The following is a 27968-nucleotide window of genomic DNA, read 5'->3' on the forward strand; positions in this document are numbered from 1 at the left end:
ATCGCGCATTTGGCCTTACTGCAGTGATTGAACGCAGCCATTTGGGTTAGGTCCTGAGGTATTCGCTACTCTTCGAAACAACAAGCGCAGGTGGACTCTGAATCGCCATTATGGTCACACGAAACGAAGTCCCAGGAGATGCCCCGAACAACGACAAGCCCACTACTGCCTTCAATATGCAAGGAGTGAGGCAGGAGCTCTGGTCCGCGACCGAATCCGACACCGACGGAGAGAACATCTGGGGCAACGCAAGACAACACCAAGACACGACTTCTGCTGGTGCCCAGTCGGCTCCTCGTACGGTCCCCGACTCTTTACGGCCTGGTCCCGCAACCCAGCATCCGTTCGTCCACGATGCCGGCAACCCATGGAACGAGGACGATCGACAAAGTAGTGGTCCATCGCAGGCCGGGTCAAAAGGCGAATTAGAACATGTACCTACGGTCTTGCGTCCAGGCGGCCACCGCCAAGAGACAAATCCATTCAAGAGGAAACCTCTGTCTTCTACGAACACCGGTCAGAGCACGGCCAACTCGACACCCGCCAATGCGCCGCCCGTCCCTCCGACCGACGCCTTCTCACAGTTGCGACTCAACGAGTCCGAAAATAGCACAAATCCCTGGAAGCCATCCGCCGAAGAGCCTAAAACATCGCTTGCACCTCCTCCTGTCAACTCAATACCCGACCAAGACACCGGCAATAATGTATGGGGTTCTGGCGTCCCTTCAAGACAGCCCTCCGCGAGTCCCCGAGCGCACTCTCCGGCCATAGTGTCTTTACCGTCGGAAGGCGAGTCGTCTTCAGCTTGGGATGATGATATAGTCGCAAGACCTGCGCTTGGGTACATGCCGCATAAGTCGCCCGAAGAGCAGGAGTTTTCACAAGATGCCCATGCCTGGGACGACATTGCTCAGCTGGACAAGGGTAAGGCCCCCGCGGTCCATGCAGGACAAAAATGAACCAAGATCCGGCGACGATTGGAATTTAATAGATCATGACCCACAACCGGCAAACCTCTCTAGACAGAGTACTTGGGAGAACTTTGACGAACCAGAGCCAGAGAATAAAGAAGCAAAACCAGAAGTACAGGTACAGAAGCCACCAACACCTACAATTGATGCTGCTGAGGAACCTGCACCCGCCTTGCCGCCACGCACCTCGCAGGATGTTCCACCCGCTCAACCTCCAAGGGCTCAGTCCCCCAGTGCAGCCAGCAAGAACGAAACATACCAGATCAAAAACATCAACTGGCATGATGTATCCGCGGCCCAAAACCCCAGGAAGTCCCCGATTCTCGTTCAGAACGCCAATGGCCCGTGTCCGTTGGTCGCTCTTGTGAACGCGCTGACCTTGACTACTCCGGCCGATTTGACTAACACCGTTCTGGTGGAGACACTAAGATCACGAGAGCAGATCAGCTTGAATCTTCTATTGGAGGCGGTCTTTGATGAACTGATGTCCCCCAGAAGGACTAACTCAGATGTCGCGCTGCCCGATGTGAGCGAGCTATATGCTTTTCTAAAAGGTTTACAAACGGGGATGAATGTCAATCCGCGATACATTCCTACCCCCGAGCTGATAACGGCTCACAAGCGGACGTCCCTTACCCATGTGCATCCGTCTGAACGGGGCGACCACATCCCAGGGACCTTCGAGGATACTCGCGATATGAAGCTGTACGCCACATTCTCTATCCCGCTTATACATGGCTGGCTTCCGCCAAAAGACGATCCCGTGTATGATGCCTTTGATCGCCAGGCATCATCATATGACGATGTACAAAGCCTCCTATTCCGCGAAGAAGAACTCGAAGATAAACTTAGCGCGCCTACCAGCGCAGGCCTTACGGAACAAGAACAACATATGTACACGGATATCATGACCATCAAATCATTCTTGGCTACTTCGGCGACTCAACTTACTCCGTGGGGCTTGGACGTGATAACAAAGTCAGTACGACCAGGTACATTTTCGATCCTGTTCCGCAACGATCATTTCTCTACGCTGTATAGACACCCGCAGACTTTACAGCTTCTGGTGCTTGTCACGGACGCAGGCTATCATTCGCACGACGAAGTAGTCTGGGAATCACTTGTTGATGTCAATGGCGAGCGGGCAGAGTTCTTTTCCGGGGACTTTCGGCTCGTGGGCGGTCCGCAGCACCAGCAGTCGCATCAGGAGTCGGCTGGGGCTTCGACCGGCAGTGGCCGAGGTCGCCGTAGTACGTCTGACGCGGACAACGTGCCGGTATCTCCAACTCTTGAGCAAGAAGATCGGGATCTGGCATTAGCACTGCAACTACAAGAGGAGGAAGATGAAAGACATCGGAATGAGCAAGCAGCTCGGCAGCGCGAGAGACAGTTATCCGAGCAGTTTATTGAGCAGCAAGGTCGGGGCTCGACAGCTCGTCCAGGGCCCCGGGCAGAAGTGGGAACAGCGTGTCTTCCTCACGTGGCGGTTCTACGAGTCAACTCAACATTCCGGTCCGGGCGAGTAGTAACAGCCTCAACAGCCCAGCTCGGGGTGGCAGACCGGCGCAGCAGCAACAGGTCAGACCGCTTGTCCCACCGGCTAATAACCGAACTCATCGCCCTACCGATGGGGAGGACGATGACGCGCCGCCGAGCTACGAGCAAGCCTCCAAGGCTACCCCCTATGTTCCGCCGGCTGGCCACCCCAGTCACCCAGAGAGCAGTCCAGGCAGCTCCACAAGAGGACGTAGGGCCAATCTTGCAGGCCCGTCTAGAGTCAGCCTCGCCGGAAACAATGCGGGCCGGGCCAGACCGCCGCCAGTTGCTGCGCACAGCACTGATGATCGGCATAAGGACTGCACTGTCATGTAAAGACCAGTTGACACCGCGTCAGCTAAAATCTCGATATTTTTGGTTGCTTTTTCTGTATGGGAATTGGGTAATCGGTGCGCGTGACCTGGTATATGGGCGCCGGAGGAGGCTTGGGTTTAATGAGGCGGCGATGTGCGCATGATGACGACGACTATCACCGATGTTTAGAACGATCATCATCATGGCTACCGTGTGTTTGGTGGGCGGACACATACAGATCGCCCCCTTTTCATATCAGGGCCACCATAACGCTTCTCTCTTCTTCCATGGATTTTCAGCGTCTCGCGTGGAGTTTTGGCTGGTCATTTTCTCATCAAGGGAGAGGGAATTAAGAAAGGGAAAGGGACAGGGTACTTGGTATAACGAGGATGGGGTCTGTAGATGGATCGCATCGCGTATCTGAATATCTATAAGGGCATTATCATTATTCGCAGCAGCATCATTGGTGATAATAGAAACAATTTCGGATTGTGTGTTAATCAATGGTCGCGACAGGGTGCCGCGGAGGTTTCACAGTATGAATTCTCGTGCGTGGTGTAATTATGGTGAGCCTGTGTGGCAGAAGATGTGTCAGCACAGTCATGCCTACCAATTAAGGGGTATTCACAAGATGATAGAGCCCGAGATACGCTGCAAACATAGCTCACTGAAATACATACTTATCATGCTCTGTTTACTACTACTGGTTGGGCATCACGGAGTTATCGCCACGACTTCGATGTGGACTTCCTCGTCCGTTCAAGGAATTGTCTGCAAGCAGGAGGACGTTGAGCTCCCTGATTCGATCTCAATAAACATCCCCATCTGTGGCTTCATTCTTCGAAGCACTCCTACTGCAGCTGATTGAATCTTGTATAATTGCTCGAAATTCCTGATCCAAGACACCCAATCAATTGGGCATCCCTAGCAACCGTCGTGAGTAACGCTGCCCCATTCCAACGGAATATTATTTTTTAGAGAAAACAAAACTGGGTATAAGGACCAGAGGAGACCATGTCGGTCATCTGAATTATTACTGAAGATCTCTCCCCAACGGAAAAACTACCCCCGTCATAATCAGAGAAGCGTTCATCACAGAAGCCCCTACAATGCAGTTCTCCTTCCTCTCCTTCGCACTCGTGGCCCAACTGAGCCTGTAAGTTACCCGCGCCCCGCCCCTCCGAATCTGATGGAACTACATATAGTTGTGGCTGTCCTCCCTGTGTGCCGTGGTAAACTTGCTGACTCTCCCCATCCACACACCCAGTGCGCTCGCCAACCCCGTCATCACCCCCGCCGCGTCGCTCAAGAACCGGCAGTCCCTCGAGGATCGCGACATCATCGGGATGGGCCCGCGCGACCAGTACGACCAGTCGTCGCTGCCCGGCTACTGCACCAGCAACTTGCTGTGCTACCACGGGTGCTTCCAGATGATCGTGCCCAGTGGGAAGTGTCTGGGGTGCCCCGGCTGCGATCCCCTTTAGGTTTTACCTTATTATAAGACCTGTTGTGGGTGGGAGGGTGTTGGATTAAATGTAAAGCGGTTATGTTTATCAACGTCAGGGAATAGGGGCTTTTAATGACAAGTGGAAAGGGGGTGTTGGATACCAGACAGCGGCAACCGTGGACCTTGAATGCAAAACCCGTTACTTAAAAATTTAATCCATGGATAAACGAAGTAATCCAGGCGGAATTCACTTTTATCTAGGATGTGAAATCAATATGTATTCTTGTAATAACCCATGTCTTAACCAACCTGGGTCCCCGGCTATGCCAATGTACGCAATCTGAGCAACTGAGGCTGGAAGTAGTGAATACTTACACATTCAAAGCTTTGCTCTCGCCTCATCCCCCTCGGTCCCATTTGCACCGTCATGGCTGTCTTCCAATTCAGCAATGAGCGTCCCCTCCGCTATATCCTCCCCATCCTCGGCCTCAGTGACCCACCGAACCCGACCGGCGCGCGCCGCCCGCACCTCGAGCTCCATCTTCATCTGCTGCACGACGCAGACAACGTCGCCGGGCCGCACGGCATCCCCCTCGTCCACCAGGACCTCGACCAGCTTTCCCGGGAACGGCGCGACGATGTGCTCCGGGTCGTGGGCGTTTCCGCGGCGGTGCTTCCCCGCGGCCATGATGGAGCCGGTCGAGGCGGTGCTGCTGGCGGCTTCGAGCAGGAACGTCTGCCCAGGCGTCGCCGCGCCGGGGTACGAGTATTCGACTTCGGCGCGCAGAAGGGAGGGGAACTCGTTGCGGAGGACTCGTGAGAGCTTTAGGTGATGTGCTTGAGGTTCTGAGCAGGTCTGCTTGGAAGTCCCATCTTTTGGGGGGTTAGCTTCAGTGCCCACGCGTCGCCTTTGCGCAGGAGAACGCCGGAACTGGATCCTGATGGTACCGCCGCGGCCGCGGAGGGGTCTTCTCGGTTACGGATATCAGCAGAGTCTAGGTTCTCCGAGATTGTCTTCCCCGTCTCCAGGAGCCGCGGCAGTTCTCGCTCAAGCCAAGAGGCGTCGCATGCCCCGTTGGCAAAGTCTGGGCTTGCTACGATTGCACGCATAACATCCAGGTTAGTCTTGACCCCATCAACGCGGGCATCCTCCAGAGCCCGCCGGCACTTCGCCACCACCTCGTTCCAGGAGGTACCGGTGACGATGATCTTGGCGAGCAGGCTGTCGAAATCGGCAGCAACGACCAAAGGTGTTCCTGGAACAAGATGGGTGTCGACCCGAATCCCGTTACCACTAGGCAACAAGAAATTTATAATACGCCCGATACTGATAGACCAGTCGTTATGGACGTTCTCGGCTGTCAGACGTAGCTGTACTGACGAAAGCCGTGGTGGTGGTTCGGCTGGATCCGACGACATGAGACCTGCGAGAGGAAGTGAGTCCAGAGCGACCCCCTGCGCGATGTCCAACTGGGCCTTGACCAGATCCACGTGCGTTATGCTCTCGGTAACCGTATGCTCGACCTGGATGCGGGGGTTGACCTCGAGGAAGAAGAACTCGCGGGTGTCCGGGTTGGCCAGGAACTCGAACGTGCCCAGCGAGAGGTACGCGACGGCCTCGGCCATGCGCACGGCCGCCGCGATGATGCCGGCCACGAACGGCCGGTCGCCGACGGTGGTGGTCGGCGCCAGCTCGACGACCTTCTGGTACCGCCGCTGGATGCTGCACTCGCGCTTCCAGAGGTGCCGCACCTGGCCCGTCCCGTCGCCCACGATCTGCACCTCGATGTGCCGGAAGCCGTCGACCGCGGCCCGCTCGACGAAGACCTGCCGCGAGGGGCTCTCGGCGATGGCGCGCGCTGCGGCGCTGGGGGAGATCCGCTTCGGTGCGGACTAGTCGGATGCCTTTGCCGCCGCCGCCGTCGACGGCCTTGAGCATAACGGGAGTGAAACCACCACCGGTAGTAGACAGTTGCCACGCGAATTCCAGGACATCTTCGACATCCCCCGCCGGCCGCGCGCTGGCCGGCAGCGTCGGGACGCCGCAGCGCTGCGCGAGCGCCTTGGCGGCGAGCTTGTCGCCGGTACGCTCGAGGATGCGCCATCCGGGCCCGACGACGACGGCGCCGGCGTCGTGCCACAGGCGGCGGGCGAAGTCGGCCGACTCGGAGAGGAAGCCGTAGCCCGGGTGCACGGCGTCGATGCCGTGTTGTCGGGCCAGACTGACCAAAAGGGGGATATCCAGGTAGGCCTTGGGGGAGGGCGCTTCGAGCACGTGCTGGGCGTGCAGGGCGTGGGTCCTGTCGTTTGGGGTTACGAGGGCGTAGGTTTCGAGCGAGAGCTCGCGGGCGGCTTGGATGATGCGGGTTGCGATTTCGCCCCTGATGCAAACCTTAGCTAGTATTCAGATGAAACGTTAAGTCTCATGATGAGTGAGATGGATGGATAGGCACCTGTTGGCGATGAGCAGTCGCTTTATCCTCCGTCGGGGTGGGTGGCCTGGCGAACTCATGGTCGCTATTTTGGCGAAGGGTATACTTTTTATGGCCAAAGAAATGCCTTTTCCGTCCATCCCAGGTATATATCTAGATGGATAACTTTGTAACAAATAGGACTGATGCCATGGTATCGTATCAGTCAATGTTCACGTATTATATCTGGGCCTAGCTTTGAGCCTGCGTACGATGGGCCAGCACGCAGCAGAAGGGCGTCGCGTAGCCAACAGAAAGGAGCTTTGTTAGCTGTGCAAATGTGAATTTCTTGCTCCTCTTGACTGTGCACTTGAATAATAGGTACTGAATATCTTCCAGAGTTATCCTCTTCTCCAGGGATCTGACTACGAGAAGTACAGTAGAGGCATGGGTAGGTGTCCCGCGTTTTAGTGGCTACAGAGTCGGGGGTTAGCGGGGAGAATCCACTACGGTGCAGCATTTAAGTGCGGGGGATCTGCCGACTGGGGAGCTTGCCGAGGTCGCCACAATGCCCGCTAAGGTCCTCATCACATAAGTGAACTTGCCAGGGGGTTGGGGGTCTCAGTATTTGGCAACGAAGCCACTTGGATGCAAACAAACTCTACCGGCATTATCACATATCTATCTCCTGGTAGTATCCCCATGGCTTAAGATGGGGGCAGATGAGAGCGCCAAACAGCAAGCAAGCGACCGTTTGAAACAGGTCGCCGGCCATCTCAACAAGAAAGATCATCAGGAGAACGGAACATCACAAGCTGCAAAACGGAAAGGGCGAAGGCGGGCCTCGATATCAGGCCCTCCTGCAAACTATTCAGATCGCCTGGGGCAAATGGAGGCCTTACGCAAACTTGCCCGCACCCCGGACACCGAGCGCCGGGGCTACCGACACCAGAAGGAGGCCGGGAAGCTACGGGTCTGGGAACGGGTAGATGCGCTGTTGGAGCAAGGCAGCCTCCAGGAAGTCGGCAGCGTGACGGGCGACGTGAATTGGGGCAAGACGAAGAGACTGGGCAGCGCCGCCGACACGGATGGCCAGCTGCAGTCCCGTGAGGAGACCATCGACGGCTTTACGCCCAGCAACAGCGTCCAGGGCTTCGGCAAGCTGAATGGACGCAAGATTGTCTTCACGGCGGATGACTACAGTCTCCGTGCCGGCCACGCGGATGGCGCGTTGTGGGAGAAGACCGAGTACATCGAGAAGCTGGCGCTCTCTTTGCGCATCCCAATCGTGAAGCTGGTGGACGGCTCGTCTGGGGGAGGGTCCGTCACGAGCATCAGGAAGAACGGGTTCTCTTACGTGCCCCCGCTACCAGCATTCAACCACGTCGTCAAGCAGCTCAACCTGGGCATCCCAAACCTGGGCGCCGCACTGGGGCCCTCGATAGGGCTAGGGGCGGCGCGTGTCACTGTCTGCCACTTCAGTGTCATGGCAGCCAATGTGGGCAGTCTCTTCAACGCAGGCCCTAAAGTTGTCGAGGGGGCGACGTTCGAGGAAGGGTTGACGCTGAGCGAGCTCGGAGGCCCAGACATGCACTGCCGCAATGGGACGATTGATAACCTAGCAACCGACGAGCATAATGCCTTCGAGCAAATCCGCACCGTTCTCGGCTATCTCCCGAACTCGGGATATTCGGCGCCGCCTGTTGTTAAAAGCGATGATCCTTGGGATCGTCGCGAAGCTGCACTCAAGACCATCATCCCTCGTCGCAAAGAGCGCATGTACGACCCGCGTCGGATCATCAGATTGGTAGTAGACAAAGACTCCTTCTTCGAGATCGGGGCGCTCTGGGGCACGACCGCCATCGTCGGCCTCGCCCGGCTAGCCGGGCACCCCGTGGGCCTCATCGCGAACAACTGCGAGAGCGCGACGGGCGGCGCGCTGGATGCGGCGGGGTCGCAGAAGCTGACCAGGCACCTCAAGCTCTGCGACGTCATGAACCTGCCCGTCCTGCAGTTTGTCGACGTGCCCGGGTACGCCGTCGGCACGGCCGCGGAGCGCGCGGCGACGATGCGGCACGGGGTCAACCTGGCGCTCGCGTACTACTCGACCACGATGCCCGTGTTCAGCGTCATCACGCGGCGGGGTATACGGCGTCGCCGGCGGCGTCATGCTCGACTGCCGCGACCCCCGTATGCGCGTGGCGTGGCCGAGCGGCGACTGGGGCTCGCTGCCGCTGCGGGGCGGGATCGAGGTCGGGCACGCGCACGAGCTGCGGGAGGCCGAGAGGACGGGCGGGCCGGAAGGGGCGGCCGCGCTGTACAAGCGGCTGGAGGCCGAGTATGAGGGGCTAGTGAACCCGGTCCGGACGGCCAATGCGTTTGGGGTCGAGGAGATCATCGATCCGGCGGATACTCGGGCGGTGGTGTGTACTTGGGTCGAGCATGTGTATGGTGGGCTCATGGAGGAACGGGTTGCTCAACGGAGGGCTGGTACGCTGCAACCGTCGTTTGCGTAGGCTAACTAATTAAAGATGAATCTTACCATCTAGATAGCTGGCAACGACCAAACAGGTTTAACTTTGGAAGCAATTCTTCCATCCCATCCTTTCAGCTAGATCTGTCACCATCTGGTGATTGATCCCACATCCTTCTCACGGCCTTACCCAACTGATCTTTCCCCCGTCGGGTTCGGGAGTCCTCATTCTCATCCATCTCCTTTTCTGCAACACCGCCTGGCAAGAAACTCGTCGGCATCTCCACGAACATACTGGCCACCGGCTCCTTGAATGCTTGGGCGAAGAACCCATCCAGCTGATCGTCCTGGACCAACCTCACCTCGATCTTCTCCTTCCCAGTCGCATCCTCAAAAGCCCTTTGCACATCCTGCCTAGAGTAAGTTTCGGGGCCTTAGAGGTCGAAGATGAACGGGGTTTTGCCGCCAGAAGCTGAGCGGCACATATCCTGCCAACGTCTATGACGGACACCATGGGGATATTGTGATCGGCAGGACTGATCACGGAGTGGAAAAACGGCGGCTCGGCTTTCAGCGTCGCGAGCGCCGTCGCCCAGTCCTCTATGAAGTAGGTGCACCGCATGAAGACCGCCTCGGGCGCGGCGCCGAGGAGAAGAGCTCTATGTGCTAGCTTCTCAACTGATGCCAAATTAATCCGTCGTCACAACTGAAGTTACCTTTCCCAGCCATGGAGTTTACGATGTATCCGGCTATGTATGACATCCCTGGGGAAAGATCTAGTCGTTGTATTTGCAGCAAATGTACTATGACCCTGTTGGTGGTGGTATTGGCCATGCATTGCCTTCATGTGACTTTCCCGGTTCTCGGGTAGAGCCCCTCACCAGATCTTTCCGACATTTGCTTACTGCCCCGCCACCGGGAGAACCCCCCCCCCGCAATACATATTTGCACTAAAGAGACCCAAGATATATCCGTTTTATCTCCAAATATCTCTGGAGTGTCCACGGTTCGGCCCATACACTCCGCTTTTGGGGACGAAAACCCGAGGCGCGACGCTACTGAGAGCGACCACGCATCGGCTCAACCCTCGAGATGACGAAGACGCCATGCGTAAAGCGGCCACACCACAGGCATTGATATTGGATCATTCCCATTGAGCAGTCGTCACCACTCCCGTCAGAAATCTGCCGCTATGATCTCAGTCTACGAGGTTGTTTGTTGGGGATCCTGCTGCCCAGACCTAGACTCATATGATGATGAGCAATCATAGGCCGCAGTAAACCCGATCGCACCTAGGGTGGGCAAGATGGTTGTAACGGTTGCCGCATTTGGCCCCTCCCCCCGCCGAACCTGGCGCGCCGGACTCGGCTCGAAGGGGCGTGCTCGGTAGGGGTAGATTGGTGTCACATCTGTTGGGCAGTAAAATGATTTGCATAGAACTGCCCAGCAACCTAACCTGTTTCTTGACCACTTATCACTGCGCAATACCTCTTGTGTTTTCCGGCATTGCTGGCGATCGGGTTCTATGCTGCCTGGCTATGTGACATTAAGCACTACTACGCGACTAACAGACCATCATGTTTCCAGACGGGAAATATACCGAGAAAGACAAGGGCGGGATCCAAACCGGATCACAGCGCGCCAGCCTTCACCATAGCCCACCAGACTCCCTGAGTAACACTAATAGACACGAAACCCACCATGGCCGACTAAACCACCTGGCCGACCTCGTGAAGACTCTGAGTAGCCAGGATGCCGCTGCGCGATACCTAGAAGAGGCGGCAGACGATGGGATCCCGGATAGCCATGACCGCGAAGAAAAAGATGGCAGCCATGTCGCGAGCAGAGTGATCATACCCTGGGAGGAAGGCGACAAGGAGAACCCGCACAACTGGACTCATGTAGGCACACACTGGTCGCTACCCCCGCGGCACTATCGCCCCTAGCCTAGAGATAACTGACTGGCGTTCTGGGTTTGGGATGTAGATCAAGAGAAAACGGGTGCTTCTCACCACCATGGCCATCATCATCAACAGCACTCTGGGAAGCTCGCTGCCGAGCATGGCCATCCCTTATATGGCCAAGTAGTGGGGCGTGACAGCCCAGGAGCAGATGCCGTTGCCCATTGCTACGTTCCTGATGGGCTTCGTGCTCGGACCTATGACCTGTATGTGTGTGGGCAGTTCATTCTGTCATGCAGAGAAGACTCGGGAGACTAACAGGCCGCTGTTACTAGGGGTCCCACTCAGCGAGCAATACGGGCGCCGTATCGTAGTGGTCAGCACGTTTTCCATATTCACCATATGGACGATGGCGTGCGCACTGGCACCGAGCTGGCCGGCATTTCTGGTCTTCCGATTCTTGTGCGGCGCGTTTGCCAGTGCGTCCATCGCGGTTGTGACAGGTTACATTGCCGACGTCTACGCCGATCCCGTGGCTAGAGGCCGCGCGATGGCATATTTCATGGCTGTATGTCTTGGAGCCTCTTGTTAAACCTAGTCATCGGTTCATGAGATCCACTGTTCGCTGACATTCCGGCTGCTAGACGACTGTGTTTGGGCCCCTTTTCGCCCCTATCATCTCGGTGAGTCGTAGTCATCAGAGTCTAATCCTTAAACAGGTTGGAGCTAACCGAATGTTCACACAGGGGTACTGCTCCACGTTGATTGGCTGGCGCTGGACCTTCTGGATCGGACTTATTTACGCCGGCCTGACCTTCATTCCGGTCATCATGCTCCCGAGACCTACGCCCCGTACTCCTGACGCGCAAAGCCGCCGCCCTCCGCAAGCGGGACCCTGAAGCCAATGCCGACGTCTGCTCAGCCGCCGAGCTCGAGGCTCGCGACCTGAAGCAGCTCCTGACCGTGGTCCTGACGCGGCCCCTGCGTATGATCCTTACCGAGCTCATCGTCAGTAGCGTCTGCGCGTACCTAGCCCTCGTCTACGCCATCTTCTACATGTCCTTCCAGGCCTTTCCGCGCATCTTCCAGGACCTTTATGGCCTGTCGCCGGGCGCGACGGGGCTCTGCTTCCTGCCCATCGGCGGCGGCTGCCTGCTAGGGCTCCCGCTCTTCTCCGCGTACGACCACGTGCTGCAGCGCGCGCAGAGGCGGGGCCGGGCCTGGGCGCGGCAGGAGGAGTACCGCCGGGTCCCGCTCGCGTGCCTCGGCGGGCCCCTTTTCGTGGTCTCGCTGTTGTGGCTCGGGTGGTCTGCAAAAGCCCCTGGGCCATCAGGCTCGGGCGGAGTCGCCTTCGTGGTCCCCATGCTGGCGGGTGTGCCCTTCGGCCTGGGCTTCATGCTCATCTTCATGGCCCTAATCAACTACCTGACCGACGCGTACGAGCTGTTCGCGGCTAGCGCCAACGCGGCCGCCAGCGCGTGCCGGTCCCTCGTCGCCGTCGTGCTGCCCTTCGCCACGGCGCCGCTGTTCGACCGGCTGGGGGTCGCGGGCGCGTGCAGCCTGCTGGCTGGACTGAGCGCGCTCGTGTGCGTTATTCCGTTTGTGTTCATCTGGAAAGGGGGGCGGATCCGGGCGGGGTCCGGGTTCTGCGCGGAGCTGAGGCGGCGGAAGGGGGTTATGGAGGGGAGGAGGAGGGCGGAGGAGGTGGCGAGGAAGGTGAGAGCAAGCAAGGGTGGGAATAAATGTGGGTGGGGAGGGGGGAGCTGGAAGCGGTGATGTTTGAGTCTCGCTGATGCTCTGGAACTCCAGGAGCTCAAGGAATTCCTGACAGATTACGAGATACCAACTTCACGATTTTCATCGTCCCAGCAGGTAGCCAGTATCGCAAATCTACCTCGGATGCCTCTGAACCCGAATACCTTGCGGTGCTATGACGATGGCGTGGTTTCGTTGTTTGTGGTGGTATGAGTAATGCACAAGTGCTGGGATCAGATTCTCATGCCACATGTTCTCAACAACGCGTGTGGCAAACATGGCCGGATTAGGTGCAAGAATTGTAGTAGTCGTTGGTTTGTGATAGCTCAGTTCCGAATCTCCGATCCGGGTCGGTGTTTGCTCATCCATCGCCGGGGGGGCAAATAAAGAAAAGGGGGCCGGGGTGCCGACCAACACGCAGAACCTTAGCCGATTCTTTTGTCTTCAGCATATCCCACCATCCACACAGCTACAATCTTAGCCAGTTAGTTGGTTCCAATGTTGTATGTTTGATAGATCGTGGGAATGAGGTTTGAGCATGTACGATATAACGGCAGACCTCGCGGGTAGTGTAGTTCAAACGGTGATCTACATATATAAATAGCTTGTAGAACTTCGGGTGAACAGTCTCGAGAATATCCAAGCTGCAGTCTGAGAACAAAACGAAAAATAAGGTAACTGTTTACCCATCTCGAAGAGTACAAATATCATTCTGATCATGTCTGGCCCCAAACCTCCCCCAGAGTCACATACGAATGACCTTGGGGCCCTAACAGGTACTCTTAACGAGGTTTTCAGAAGTCGGAGGAACATTACCGAGTTCTTTGTCAACCAGAATGACAATATTGAACTAAGCGATCCGACAGCGAAGTCGAAGTTTCTGAAGGAAACCCATGAAGCCATCAATGCCTGCGGCGGAGCGGCTGTAAGCAGCCTCGGCGGTTGGAACGGAGAGGTGCCTTCAATAACCTTCGAATCTGAAGAAGATGAACAAGAGTCGTTGTCCCCGTTCGGGCAAGTGGCGCTCGCTGCGTCTGAGCAAATGTGGCGTAATTCCTACAATATGCACGCCGCCTACACGTCCCCGGTGCATCGTGAACTCACCACACAGATGATCAAAAACGCGAGTCTTGTAGGCACCAAATGGGACGTTGACGAGGAGATGTCAAACGTGATGATCCTCAACTCCGGTAAGCACACCAGCACCTATTTGATGTCTTGCTAAACTCTGGCTGATACTGGGCTGTAGGCTCCGAAGCTTGTGACGCTATGATTAAACTGGTATGGCAGTATTGGAATGGGAAAATGAAGCCAGGTGAAAGCAAGAAACCGGAGGCGGCAAGGAAAAGGTTAATTTCCAGAGAAAGCTCCTACCATGGAAACACTATTGCCGCTCTCTCGCTTAGTCACTTCCCGGCTCGCCAGGCCAACTTTGATGGTCTTCTTCTAAGCGATGACATCTTTCCCAAAGTCGATCGTTACTACCCATATCGGGACATGACATCTTCGGAAAGGGAGGTAGAACAGTACGACGACCGACTGGTTAACCAATTCGTGGACAAGATCGAGAAACTCGGGCACAAGACAGTGGCTGCTTTTGTCATCGAAACAGTGTCAGGGGCGGTAAGTTCCTGCCCGAGCCAACCCAAAATACATGGAGGGGATCATTGACAATCATCCAGGCCCTTGGATGCCAACCTGCGAGCCTCAGATATCTACGGAAAATCAAGAAAGTGTGCCGTCACTACAAGATCCTGCTTGTCTATGACGAGATCATGTGTGGTCTAGGCCGTACAGGATACGCCAACGCCTGGCATTGGTATGACAAGAAGTTCCGTGACGAAGGCGACCAGGACGACTACATCCGCCCATCGGGAGTGGAGATGAAATTAGAGGGACTCCAAAACCTTGCACCCGATATTATGCTCTTCGGGAAAACCCTCGCGGCCGGTCTCATGCCAGGAGCTGGTCTCATGGTCAACAAGAAGGTCGTGACAGAGATCAGGTAAGCAATAAACTTACATTATTGATGCAATATACAGACACGCGCGATTGGTGCTAACCTGTAAACACAGTGGGAAGGGCAGATCCCTCCGAGAATTTTCCCATGGACATACATACCAGGCGCATCCGGGGGTCTGCGCGGCTGCTCTCAAGGCACAGAAACTGCTACCGGACCTTCTCAATAACATTCATGACCGTAGTAGGCAACTTGAGGACGGGTTGAAGCCTTTGAAGGACCGCAACTACATCGGCGACATCCGCGGACGCGGCTTGTTCTGGGGCGTAGAGTTTGTGACAGACAAGGGAGATAAGTCGCCCTTTGGCGCCGACAAATCCTTGTCCTCCGAATTCGCGAAACACTGTAGGGTACCCTGTCGGGAAGACCCGAAACAAAAGGGCTTGGATGTCTACGCTGGAGCGTGGACTAAAACCAAGGATGCGAAAAACGAGAGCACGAACGGAGACCACATCATAATATCCCCGGCTTACGACTCAGCCAAGGAGGATATCGAAAAAATTATTGACCTATTCACAAAAAGGCTCGGCGACTTCAACTGGTTGAAACACCAGTGACATTAAATCCGTCACAACGTGTGAAGGTCGATGGGGCAATGGTGCAAAAACCGCATCAAACTTTAGGAAGATGGTGATTATGGAGGGCAGCAACCAGGACCACGACATCCTTCGAGAAGGCAAGGTCTATCTCAATCTGTTCAGGAAGGAACATACTTTTTCCTATTGTAGACGTTTCCTAGTTTCACTGGTGCCCCTTTTAGGGGATACTTTACTCCTTTTCTGCCAGTCGCTACGATACGAAGGTTTTACTTTGTCGAGGCCCCAGAGCTCCTCTGCCATAGGAAGAGGTCACTTTCACACGGGTTACAAACCCTTGGGGCCTCGTGTTCGTTCAACTTGGACACAAGGATTTGTCTCTCAGATATCTTACTAGCTATTAGTCACTCTCTCCAACAATCAAATAATCAGGTTCTAATCCCTTATTATGAGTACGCTGTCATGCAGTGCCATTTATATTATTATGTCCTCTTTATTTGTCTATCCATTCATTCGTTCTGACTTTCGCTTACTGATCAATCATGCCTAACTCAATTTTACTTTTGTATATGCCGCCAATATCGTGGTCAATTAGAGGTGTAAGGAATTTGTTATTAGTTGTCACGAACCCCAAGCTTATGAACTTTGCTTCATGCGTGGTCGAAGTCAGTGACCCGATCCAAGTCATTGTCAAAACTTGAAGGACTTCCTTCATGCTACATTGCAAACCCTTCGTAGCAGATCTCAAGAGTTGCCTATTGACACAGCCAGAGGGTATTCTCCTGACTGAATTAAATACTGCCGTTCGCATTAACTCATCGAAATGCTATGCTTTGGTCGGGAATCGGGCGAGGAAGTTGCTTGATAAGGGATGGTTGATGATATACCATAACTATAGGTATGTCTGTGCCGCATCACCATCGAGGCGTGACATTGGTAATGATGTCTTTTTTCGAGTCCTTGATAGTGATTTGCTTCGTTGCGCATTTTTTTTATTGTGGTAGTTCATGACTCTGGAACTGAACGTGAGGAAAGACCCAATTACCATGGGAATAAGGCTTCGCAGGGAGGTTTCTTGGTCCTAGGGAGGTTTCTTGGTCCTGCGGCGCTAGACAACATCCTGCTGAATAGGGGAATCCTGCTGGATACCCCACCTTCTTTCTCGGGTTACTGCGCGCGTTCATCATGGAGTTGAACCCGACAGAAGAAGAAAAAAGCAGAGAGGTCCAGTCATGTCCGATGAACGTCGGTGATATGGGTTGAATACCATCAGTACAAAATTGCACTAGACCCATGCCCCGTTGATAGTGTTAGTCCGACTCCTCGGAATTAATAGACCGATCCCAATATAGCAGGTGGGTGATATGCAGCTGCCCCTGAATTTGTCCCGCCCAGCCAATCAGAGGACGCAGATGCCATCTGGGACGATGCTGGCCGAGGTGTTGCTGGGGGGCTCCACCTCGAGTCAGTTGGCCGATAGCCTGGCAGTTTGAACGTTAACTTCCAATAGGCCGGTTCTTGGCGCTCGCATCAATCCCAATTTCAATTTCGGACTTGATGGCCAATTTCGGGTTGTAACAAGACTCATGTTCGGTTGCATTACATTATGCCCATTACTGACCACATATGCGCGGCTTGTATAGCGACAGCCAGCGTCGTATGCACCCACCAATATGCCGAGGTTGTCTTGGTTTTATCGCCTTCCGCACTTGGCAGCCGCTTATCGCGATCGAGAAAGCTTGTCATGATCAAACACATCTTGGCTGCAGTTGTCGGAGTCCAGCCAGCTCCCACCACAACGTACTGCAGTCTATTAATATCCCCACATGATTTTTATTCATTAATTTCTAGTTATTTACATGAATATTTTATAGATAAATTAAAAACACCTAATTTAGGTAAAGAAGATAAAGAAAGTTTAGATAGATTAGCATCATTGGATATTCATAGAAGTGTAGTAAAAAAAGCAATTATGACTATACCATATAATGCTTCATCTGTACAGTTAATTAAATATCTCCAGGAAGGATTTGAGTTTGATGCTGAATCTGAACGATGGTCACTCAGTCAAGTATTGAGTGCATCCTAATGAAAGTCGGTAGTTCGGCTTTCAATTAACCGTTCAGGAAGCCATCGTTACTAAAGAATTCGGATGCGCAACCCAAGCTTTTGCCGTGCCTGACGCGGCGCGTGGCGTGCGCGTTAGTAATAAGTCTTGACATGACGCCATTGCAGCAGTGACGGCTGTCGTCTGATCTTTCCCGAGTCTACTTCCCTACCTTCCCTTTTCCAAGACCGACAGTCATTTGTCGCAATACATGCAAGCATGATACGCCACATTCATTGAACATGCGCATTCCTCTTCTGGATACATCTCCGAGATCCTAGACACTGTTGAGCTGATGATGCGGCAGCAGCCGAGATGAGGGCAGGTTTGCAAAAATGCCATTCGTTGGATCTAAGCTTTTAGGATCGGCTCCAGGGTTGTGCGTAAGGTGGCATCGTGTGGCATTGCGACGTAGCAGCGCGAGATGACGGCTAACTCGGAATAGGCAGGTCGACCAGCATCTTTATGCCTAAACCTGCAGGCCCTCTTTTTAGCGCCGCCCCTGTAGCAAAAAAAAACAAAAAATGCCCGCCCAGGCGTTGGAAGTAAGTTGAGCCTCCACTAGAACCTCCACTAGAAGATGGCTGCGAGTGCAGCTCCTGGCAGCGACTGGAGGTTGCAATCTTGCCCAATCTATCTCCACACTCCAGCCGCATTGCTGCAATGCATGGAATATCGTCCGGTGCTAGTCGCTTAAGGTTCCGGGCCAGACTAAAACGGAAGCTCGGCGATGAGGTGGCTCGGGCGCTCATGCAGCCATCGTCCACTGACAGTCTCGAGATGCCTCTTCGACAGGCCACTGCCCGCACCAGGTAACATCCTCTACCGAGATCCGTCCCAATAATGCCCTTGCGATCCCATCTTCAGGGCGACTATGCTCACCATGGCCAATCAAGGCCGCATGCTCCTTTTGGCCTTATCTACCAAGGCGGGGCGGGACTGAGCTCAACTTCCTCTTTGGACGCTACGCCCACATGTGATCGTCACGACTGGCGTCTGAAGAAAAGATGAGATGGGCCACGAAGCAAGCTCACGCTTCGGATGGGATGACGACCAATACCAAACCCAAAAGCTTATATAAACATCACGTTTCCCTCCCCTTTTCAATGACGAGCTCACCCAGCACCCACAGCAAGCCTCCTGCACCCTGAGCTTGATTGCGCCGCCTACATCTTGGTCGTTAATAATAATAACTGCATTCCCCTTCATTGCTTAATTCCATCACTCCAACATACCCAAGATGACTGCTCTCACCAACGCCTTACTGGCGGCGTCTTTTCGCCCAGGCAGGTCTTGCTGCTGCCGTCCCTGCCAACACCAAGATCGGCACTGTCATGGGTAATGTCGGCCCTGGCATGACCTCGATACAGACGCGCAAGCCTCACTACAAGTTCAACGGCGCTCTGTCCGTCTACAAGGCCCATCTCAAGTACGGCGCCAAGCCCTCGGATGAACTTGTTGCCGCCGTGGCCAACATCACTGGCACCCTCCTCGAGGCTCGCGACCAGGGCTCTGTCGCGGCCAACCCCATCGACGAGTCGGATGATGCCTATTCCAGCCCCGTCAGCATCGGTACGCCGGCGCAGAAACTCGACCTCGACTTCGATACGGGCTCGTCGGACCTGTGGGTCTTCAGCAGCGAGACTCCCTCGTCCCAGCGGAACGGGCAGGCCATCTACTCACCCTCGAAGAGCAGCACCTCCAACCAGCTGAGCGGCTACTCTTGGGACATCTCGTACGGCGACGGTAGCTCCTCCAGCGGCAACGTCTTCACCGACAAGGTGAGCATCGGCGGCCTTGTGGTCAACAACCAGGCCGTCGAGGCGGCTGAGCAGGTCTCCGACTCCTTCTCCTCGGACAGCTCCATCGACGGTCTTGTCGGTCTCGCCTTCAGCAGCTTGAACACTGTCTCCCCTCGGCAGCAGAAGACGTTCTTCGACAACGCCAAGAGCTCCCTTGCGCAGCCTCTGTTCACTGCTGACCTGAAGCACCAAGCTGGTAAGCACTTGACTCTGTTGTTTCCCGGCCAAGCCGTGCACACGAAGCTTTGTTTGCTTACTCAGATATGCTAACTCTAACACTAGCCGGCAAGTACAACTTCGGCTACATTGACAGCAACGCCTACAAGGGCTCCATCAACTACGTCAACGTGGACAACAGCCAGGGCTTCTGGGGCTTCACCTCGTCGGGGTACCAGGTTGGCTCCGGGTCGTTCAGCTCGAACAGCATCCAGGGCATCGCCGACACGGGCACCACGCTGCTGTACCTTCCCACCAGCGTCGTCAAGGCTTACTACGGCAAGATCAGTGGCTCGCAGAACTCCAACTCGGCCGGTGGCTACGTCTACCCCTGCTCCGCCACCGCGCCCGACTTCACCTTCGGCGTCGGCAGCGCCCGCATCACCGTGCCCGGCGAGTACATGAACTTCGGCCAGATCTACCAGGGCTCCAGCCAGTGCTTCGGCGGTCTCCAGTCCAGCTCCAGCATCGGCGTCAACATCTTCGGCGACGTCGCGCTCAAGTCGGCTTTCGTCGTGTTCAACGGCGGTTCCACCCCTAAGCTGGGCTGGGCTTCCAAGAACCTGTAGAGACTTTTGAATAAAGTTTGGAGTTGGTGGTGGTGGGCATGAGATACATGCTGAGTAGAAAACGAGTCCCGATTGGGTATTTGTATCTGTTATAACTATTGTTGTATTGTCAAAGATAATTCAAATGAAATGTAATATGCTAGTACGATTTCGCTCCCGACTCCAGGCTTGAGTCCGTGAATATGTATAGTGAATATTTCACAGTGTGCCTTGCTCTTGTCTGCCCATCCATCTCTGAAAGCTTTGTTAAAGTGAAAATTGCTCTTGTCTGCCCATCCATCTCTGAAAGCTTTGTTAAAGTGAAAATTGCTCTTTCTCTCAGCTTTCTGATCCTATGTCATGTAATAGTTATCAAATCAAAATCTTCTTGGGAGTATTAGGCACGACGTTGGCGCACTTGCGGGGGTTACTCGCAACTTCTCCTTCCGAGAGCCCATCTCGTGCGCCCACCATGCTAACCGAAGGCATTCGATGATTCTCGCGGAAAGCAGTTGACACTTTGCTCAGTTATCCAATCTTTGGCTGAAAATCCCCGCTGCACTCAGATAGGATGGCTATGTGTCATGTTTCTCGGCTTTATCACCGCGCCTTTGCTGCAAGAAATGTGGAAAGCTTGCAGTCGACCTGTAGAGACTCAGGTATTTATGCTAAGTTATAAATAGAAAGTCTGTAACCCCTGAATCTGAGTCAGAGGGGCCGAAAGCTTTCGTCACCGCAGAAGAATGAAGCAAACCTTGTCGCTAATCTGATTCGCTTGCTCGGGATACCTGGGTGACTTATTGGTTGGATAGTAACAGGATTGCACAATAGTGGGTGTTACATGAGATCATCAAAATGTTGCGGGGATCAAGTCCAGGATTTGATCAAAATATACGACTTCTTCAATACCGCTGTAGTTCTTACGTGAGTCGAGGCCTAATGGTGCGTAGAAAGAGTTTAGAGCACGGTACGACTGAGCGGAGTGTCATCCGTCACACACCCAAGATGGATGTAACCATCGTATATTCGAAGCTAAAGATATGATTGGAGCGCTCGAATATGGTGCACGTTGATTGGCTCGGAATTTGTGAATTCTGATTGGTTCGCCTTTTAGTCCAGTGTCGGCGTTCTGCGCCGTCAGCTTTCGTGTAAAGACGGAGTTCATGCCCGGCGGGGTGACGCAACCTCAGCCGCAGGCCCCGGATATTACAGCACCCTCTCCTATAAAACATGATCCCTGGCGAGTGGTATAAAGGGCGTATCTGCTCCCACCCTCTGAATTGTCCTTCAAACCATAAAGACAACGCCCAGAAAACCTTTTCACTGTATTACCCCTTGAATCTTCCAGCCGAGATTCAATTGTAATTCATAATACCGACCAGAATACCATGGCACAAATCCAGGGAACGTGCGATCCCCGCTTCGAAAAATTCCGAACCCTCTTTCAGGGCTTCCTCGACGCAGGCGAGGAGGTCGGCGCCTCCCTCACCGTCAACCTCTCTGGCGAAAACGTGGTCGACCTCTACGGCGGCCACGCCAACGCCGAACGCACGCGGCCCTGGACCTGCGACACCATCGTGCCCGTGGCCTCGCTCACCAAGACGGTATCGGCGCTGGCCGTGCTGATGCTCGTCGAAAGCGGCGCCATCGCCTCGGTCCACGACAAAGTGCCCAAGTACTGGCCCGAGTTTGCGGCCAACGGCAAGGAGGCCGTCGAGATCCGCCACCTACTGTCGCACACCTCGGGCGTCGCGGGCTGGGAGGACGAGGCGCGCATGTCCGAGTTCATCACGCCGGCACCGCTCCCGGGCAGTGGCGGTGGTGCTGGGGCTATGCCGCCGGGCTTCAAACCCGGACCGCTGTTCATGAAGGCTATCGGGAACCCGGCCAAGTCGCCTGGGTTCTGTCAGACGCGGGCCTGGCGTGGCGGCGAGCAGGGCGTGTCGAACGGGTACGGCAATGCGCGGGCGCTCGACACTATCTTGTCCAACATCACTCTTGCCGGAGGCGAAGACGACGACGAGAAGAAGAAGTACCTGCTCTCGAAGCCGACGGTGGACCTGATCTTCGAGGAACAGGCCCGAGGGGCCGACCTCGCCGTCGGGCAGAATATCCGCTGGGGCATCGGGTACGGGCTGAGCGGTGACGGCAGGGACGCCACGTGGGTGGACGACCGGCTGCCGGTGGGTGGCCGGATCGCGTACTGGGGCGGTTCGGGCGGTTCGCTCGGCATCATGGACGTCGATCGGAAGCTCACTATTACGTATGCGATGAACGTGCGGTCGACGATTCTCATCGGGAATACTGCGTCCACGGCTTATCTCAAGGCGATCTACGAGGCGTTGGGTGTGGAGATATAGGATATGGAACTATGCAGTGGCGATCAATTATAAGTTTTTTTCTTTCGTGCTTTTGAACATGTAGTGGCCAAACTAGGGGGGAAACGTACGAGCATTATAGCATCAAGTGCTCCCCAATATTGAGCGCGAGTGCTACATGTTACCCGGGTACCCCAGAAGCGCGCTTGGTTGCTGAAGGCCATTAATAAAGACGGTGTTCAAGGCCGCAACCCCAAGAAACAAAAAGACAACAGACGAGCATGCCGATTAAATAACGTTGATATCTGGAACATTTCTTACATACAGCAGTGGTATGGATCCATCTTTATCTCCTCATTTTCATGATGCCTTTATAAAAGGTGCATTACAAGGATGTGACGATATCCACCCGAACTCGCCTCAATAGCGATTCTTCTCCCATCCAAGCACATCTCCTACAGGCAATATATCAGTCTACAGCTTTGCAAGACCAGAATATGGCTATTGTGAGTCCGCCGAACTTGAACTGCTACAAGTGCTGAAACTGTCAGGTGACCCCTTTCGCTGGCTCTCAATCCTTGGGTGTTGCGGTTGCGACGGAGGAGGCCTTGGTTGACGCTCCATTGGCCACATGTGCATCGTAATGGCCCAGTCGGGCTCGATTACTTTGTCCCAGACCTGGGGAAGTATGATATCGCCATCCGGACCAAGGAGGTCGTAATGGCCCGCCTGTGCGTGCGGTCCTATCACATCCACGTGTAAGAATGCTTCTTTAATAAGATGTTCCATACCCTATGTATTGATTAGTGCCAAGTCTTTAAACATAGTCAAACACTTCAACTCACCTGCCAGGTTTGGCATAAATGGAACGGGAAACTAAACTTTCTCCCAACTGCGTCCTTCAATCGGATTGGTGCTTTCACCTCTTTCGCTTTGGCCTCGGAAAGTTCCTTTTATGTTTCTCTCGCTGCTATTTTGCTTTTAAGAGATTCGAGTACAGCTCGTAGTCGCTCTTTTTTCTAAGTTCTTGCATAGTCGCGGCTCTTACGATCCTCTTAATTTCAATCTTAAAACGAGTTTCTTGCTCTGCTCTCCCGTATCTTTTATATTATTAAATCGAGACTCGAAGCGGATAACTATGTAATAAGTACTAAAACTATAGCTTTATTATTAATAAGTATATCTCGACTTTTTTCGTATTATATAATATTTAAGGGTAAATTATTTTAATTATTTACTTATAATTAATAATAATAATAAATAAAATCTATTTAAATAACTTATTACGACGCTATTTTAAATAATATATTAATAGATTTTAAACGCTTATGTAGCTATGTTTTAAGTACTCGAAGCTCCTCTTTTTTAAACACGGTCTATCCTATTTTATACTAATTAGATTCGAAACTAGTCGAGGATTTATTATTTTTAATTTTCCTCTTATTTAATTAATATTTATATTCCTTATTACGCTTATCGAAGCTATTAATTATATCGACTACCGATAAAATAATATAAGCTACTTCGTTAATAATGTCTTAAGAAAGAACTTTAGTATTAATTAACGAGCTTATTTAAAAAAACACTTATTCTATAGCCCTTAACTCCGTTATAGCGTCTTAGTATTTAATATTTACGCTACGAGAATTAGTAAGGATCCGAACGAGTTAATAAGTAATATTATAGCCTGTAACGAAGTTATTAATTAAATAGCTAAAGGATATAGCTCTTTTAATTTAACGAGAAACGTGTTAAGCGTATATTAAAAGGTGTATAAACTTTAATTTTAACGTCTATTACGAAAGGGTATATAAATTTTAACTGCGAGGGGCCGGTAACTTAATATAATATTTATATAATATAACTATAACGTACGTTACCCTATAATTGACCCCCCTGTCGACCTCTATTATAATTTACCGCCACTTGGATTTAAAAAAAGATTACTCACCGAATTCTAATCCGAATAACTTCGTTCTTTTAAATATATACTTATTTATTAATAGTACGTCCTTATATTAAAGACGACTTATCTTCCCTTATTTAAGATATAGTAAACGGTACATTTATTTATAAGGCTACCTTTTATTAAGGCATCTTACGGTCTACCTTTATTAATCGATTTTACGGCCGATAATCACGTCGGGAATTAAAATCTACTTATTAAAAGCTTTCTTTAGTTTAAGAAAAGTATCTAGCAGACTAGATTTTAGCCTAAGAAGCCCTTGGTATAGCACCGACGTATGCGTAAATTAAAAAACTAGCTCAACGAGTTTAACCCTTTAAGGGGACTATTAACCACTCGGTAAAAATTAGATAAAACCCTTCCTTTAACGCCACTTAGCTTTAAAAATAAAGAGGTAACGCCGTATCGATTCTTAGCGTATTAATAAAGTATTAATTAAAGTAATTAAGTTTTAGTTTTTAATTAAGTTACGTATATTTTAAATTTAAGTTATTAAATTTAAAAATAAGTATAATATAAATAAGCACGGTATTTTAAAAAAGCTAGAGAAGTAATAGCTTTATAATAAGTAATTTAAAATTACGTTTTATTTAATAAAAACAGCTTAGTTTAAAGTATTAAATAATTATATTAAAATATATATCGGCACTTAATAAAGCTATCTTTTTTTAATAATTTATAAAAGTATTAATTCTTTTAAAACCTCGATGAATTTAAAGGATAAAAGTTTAATATAAGTAATAAAGGCTAGACGAATAACGAAATCGCTATTAAATAACTCGAAGATATTTTTATATTAAAAACCGCTTTAAATAACTTAAAAAATACTCGTTTATTTATTTTTAAATAAGTATAATAGTTATATAACTAACGATTTTATATCTTTTTATTATTAAAATAATATTTACTTATTATTTTTACCCCCCTTATTTATTATATATTCTTTAACTTCTTAATATTAAGGGTTTTACCCTTATAAAAGTATTACGACCTAACCTAATTATGCGGCTAGACCCACCCTCGGCACGGCGATATAATATCTCGAGGCGCTTATAAAAACTAGTACTAAGACTTACCCTACCGGTTAGCGCTAACGAACCCACCTATAATAATAAACCCCGCTATACCGCTATAATACTACGGTAACTAATACTACGATAATAGCACGACAAGACTAGTTAGCTATAGGTAGGTAGGAATAAATAGAGTAATATAAATAACTAGAAATAAGTTACGTAATAATTAAGTAAAAACGTAGCTTAATAAATAGTATTAAATAGCTTAATTATAATTATTAAATAATATTAAACGTAATTAATAAAGATTATTAAATAAACGTAATTAATAAAAAAAGGATTAAATATATAACGGCGGACATTCTTTATATATTTTATATAAATACTCTTTACTTTAATAATTAATTTAAGTATTAATCTTAACTTATTAATAAAGTAAATAACTTTAATAACTTTATTATATAAATACTTTTACTTAACTCTTTTATTACTACGTTATAACCCGGCTATTATATATTATATTAATAAAGGCGTTACTTTTATTATACGTTTAAATACTCTTTTATATTATTAATATAAACCCTAGTACGTTTTACTAAGTTTTTTTTAAAACCTAGATAATGTTTATTATAAAAAACTTATTATTAAAAAGAGATCGGTTTCTTAACTTTATTAATAAATTTAACCTTTATTAATAAACGAAACTTTCTTATATACTATACTAAAGCTTAGAAAAAGCTTTATTAGCCTAGAATATTAAGGGTAGTTAGTGTAGTAGTGGTCTTTAGCTCGTATATATTACTAAGCTACTTACTAGCCCTCTTTTATTCGAAAATAGTAATTAAAAGCGACTAAAAAAGATAATACAAGTTTTAATTAATTAAAATAAAGCCCTTATACTAATTTAAACTCTTTTAATTAATAAAGTATTATAGTTAATATTAAAAAAGAGTATTAATTTAAAGCTTTAATATACCCCACGGTTTAATTTCTCACATAGTTTAATTTCTTACTTTTTTATATTTTCGTATAACGCTTTATTTTTACCGCGTTTTTTTATTATATTATTATAGTTAGCTTTTAAAAAGAAAGTAACGTTATTTTAATGTTATAAGCGCTTTAAAACGATTTAAAATTAAATATATAACATGTGGTTAAAATATATAATATTTTATAAAAAACCCTTTTTAATTATTAACGCGGTATAACTTTAAGATTTAAGATTTAATTATTAATATAAAGGTTTATTATTTTTAAAAAAGAAATAATTATAAAGTATATAAATTATTTAAATTCGCGATCGTTTTTTCCCCGTATAAGTAATATTAAAGATATAGCGAATTAATTACTCGGCTAACGCGACGCGAGACGCGTCGGCGTTAATTAAGCCTCGAGCTTTATACGATAATAACTAGACCTCCGGACGCGTTTTAATTAAAGAATCGATTATTAAAGGGTCTTTTATAAAGATCTCAACGCGTATTGCACATAGTTTACTCTTATACGAAATATAATTTATAAATATAAGATTTAAAAAGAGAATATTTATAACTTTAACGAGACTAGCTTTTTTATAAATTAAATCTCGTTTAAAATAATTATTCTTACTTTTAATCGATATAAAAAGCTTAAGGTAATATAATAAAAGAATCGAGAATAAGTTATAATTATTTAAGGCGTCGAATCGTATAGTTAACGTACCTTATAAACGAGCTACGCATATAAGCGAGCTGCGTACTTTTAATTAACTTTCTTATAATTAATTTTATATTAACTTTTCTCTTTTAATAAATATAAAATAAAAAAGGTTAAATTTAACGCTTTAAACGCTTTAAAATAACCCGAAATTAAATATATAAAAAGCTGCAGCGATATATTATATCCTAGAATCGACTTTACGTAACCGATAACGCGGAATTCGATCACGATCCGAAATTTTTATAAATTTTTTAAAGCTTTCTAATTTTAAAAAGGAATTAATTATTCGATATATTATTAATTTAGATACGTAATCGTTTCTTCCCCGGCTAAGTAATATAAAAGATATAACGAATTAATTATTTAACTTATATAACGCGGGACGCGTCGGCGTTAATTAGACCTCTAGACGCGTTTTAACCGAAGAATTAATTATTAAAAAATCCTTTATAAAGATTTTTACGCGTATCGCGTATAATTTACTTTTATATAAAATATAATTAATAAATATAAAATATAAAAAGAGGATATATATAACTTTAACGAAACTAGGTTTTTTATAAACTAAATCTCGTTTAAAATAATCGTAACCACTTTTAATTAACGCGGAAAACTTAAAGTAATATAATAAAAGAATTAAGAATAAGTTATAATTATTTAGGGCGTCGAATTAAACGGTTACGCTATTTCTTTATATACTATTTTTATTAGGAAAACGCACCTCTCTTTTTAATATAAAAATAACTTATTACCGAAGGACTAGGTGATCATAATTATTAAAAATAATTAAATTACGAATAAAAAAAGCGAGGACTAAATTTAATACTTTTATTAATATATTAAGTCTTGTATAAAAAATCGTTATCGCTTCCTAGTTTTAAACGGCTACGAAAGCTACTACTCGATAACTTTCGAGCTTTATTACGAAAAGA

General features: G+C 49.7%; 8 protein-coding genes across 8 annotated transcripts; 7 read left to right on the top strand and 1 right to left on the bottom strand.

Moving 5' to 3' along the window:
- Nucleotides 1–110: 110 nt before the first annotated feature.
- On the top strand, nt 111–2843 carry PG994_001201 (uncharacterized protein; the record flags this gene model as incomplete). The annotated part of the gene is made up of 4 exons (XM_066852610.1): nt 111–924; nt 992–1949; nt 2013–2440; nt 2518–2843. 4 exons carry the CDS (start codon nt 111–113, stop codon nt 2841–2843), a joined length of 2526 nt encoding a protein of 841 aa, XP_066720751.1.
- Nucleotides 2844–3931: 1088 nt separating this feature from the next.
- PG994_001202 (uncharacterized protein) lies at nt 3932–4306 on the top strand (the record flags this gene model as incomplete). The annotated part of the gene is made up of 2 exons (XM_066852611.1): nt 3932–3978; nt 4090–4306. The coding sequence occupies 2 exons, from the start codon at nt 3932–3934 to the stop codon at nt 4304–4306; spliced, it is 264 nt and encodes an 87-aa protein (XP_066720752.1).
- Nucleotides 4307–4648: 342 nt separating this feature from the next.
- On the bottom strand, nt 4649–6781 carry PG994_001203 (uncharacterized protein; the record flags this gene model as incomplete). The annotated part of the gene is made up of 4 exons (XM_066852612.1): nt 4649–5142; nt 5202–6111; nt 6164–6650; nt 6723–6781. The coding sequence occupies 4 exons, from the start codon at nt 6779–6781 to the stop codon at nt 4649–4651; spliced, it is 1950 nt and encodes a 649-aa protein (XP_066720753.1).
- Nucleotides 6782–7392: 611 nt separating this feature from the next.
- PG994_001204 (uncharacterized protein) lies at nt 7393–9196 on the top strand (the record flags this gene model as incomplete). Its single annotated transcript, XM_066852613.1, has 2 exons — nt 7393–8870; nt 8893–9196. The coding sequence occupies 2 exons, from the start codon at nt 7393–7395 to the stop codon at nt 9194–9196; spliced, it is 1782 nt and encodes a 593-aa protein (XP_066720754.1).
- Nucleotides 9197–10724: 1528 nt separating this feature from the next.
- On the top strand, nt 10725–12988 carry PG994_001205 (uncharacterized protein; the record flags this gene model as incomplete). Its single annotated transcript, XM_066852614.1, has 7 exons — nt 10725–11054; nt 11242–11320; nt 11390–11622; nt 11699–11737; nt 11781–11802; nt 11926–12640; nt 12886–12988. Coding segments are annotated over 7 exons (1521 nt in total), but the record flags the coding sequence as incomplete, so codon positions are not given.
- Nucleotides 12989–13527: 539 nt separating this feature from the next.
- On the top strand, nt 13528–15386 carry PG994_001206 (uncharacterized protein; the record flags this gene model as incomplete). Its single annotated transcript, XM_066852615.1, has 4 exons — nt 13528–13999; nt 14059–14432; nt 14492–14814; nt 14885–15386. The coding sequence occupies 4 exons, from the start codon at nt 13528–13530 to the stop codon at nt 15384–15386; spliced, it is 1671 nt and encodes a 556-aa protein (XP_066720756.1).
- A 2610-nt stretch (nt 15387–17996) lies between these two features.
- Nucleotides 17997–20059, top strand: PG994_001207 (uncharacterized protein; the record flags this gene model as incomplete). Its single annotated transcript, XM_066852616.1, has 3 exons — nt 17997–18017; nt 18759–19470; nt 19557–20059. The coding sequence occupies 3 exons, from the start codon at nt 17997–17999 to the stop codon at nt 20057–20059; spliced, it is 1236 nt and encodes a 411-aa protein (XP_066720757.1).
- Nucleotides 20060–21426: 1367 nt separating this feature from the next.
- PG994_001208 (beta-lactamase) lies at nt 21427–22398 on the top strand (the record flags this gene model as incomplete). The annotated part of the gene is made up of 1 exon (XM_066852617.1): nt 21427–22398. One exon carries the CDS (start codon nt 21427–21429, stop codon nt 22396–22398), a length of 972 nt encoding a protein of 323 aa, XP_066720758.1.
- Between the last annotated feature and the right edge of the window lie 5570 nt (nt 22399–27968).

The sequence above is a fragment of the Apiospora phragmitis genome, assembly GCF_038363925.1.
Source record: "Apiospora phragmitis strain CBS 135458 chromosome Unknown utg000002l:1.0-5516284.0:1.0-5523493.0, whole genome shotgun sequence".
In the NCBI taxonomy this organism is placed as follows: domain Eukaryota; kingdom Fungi; phylum Ascomycota; class Sordariomycetes; order Amphisphaeriales; family Apiosporaceae; genus Apiospora; species Apiospora phragmitis.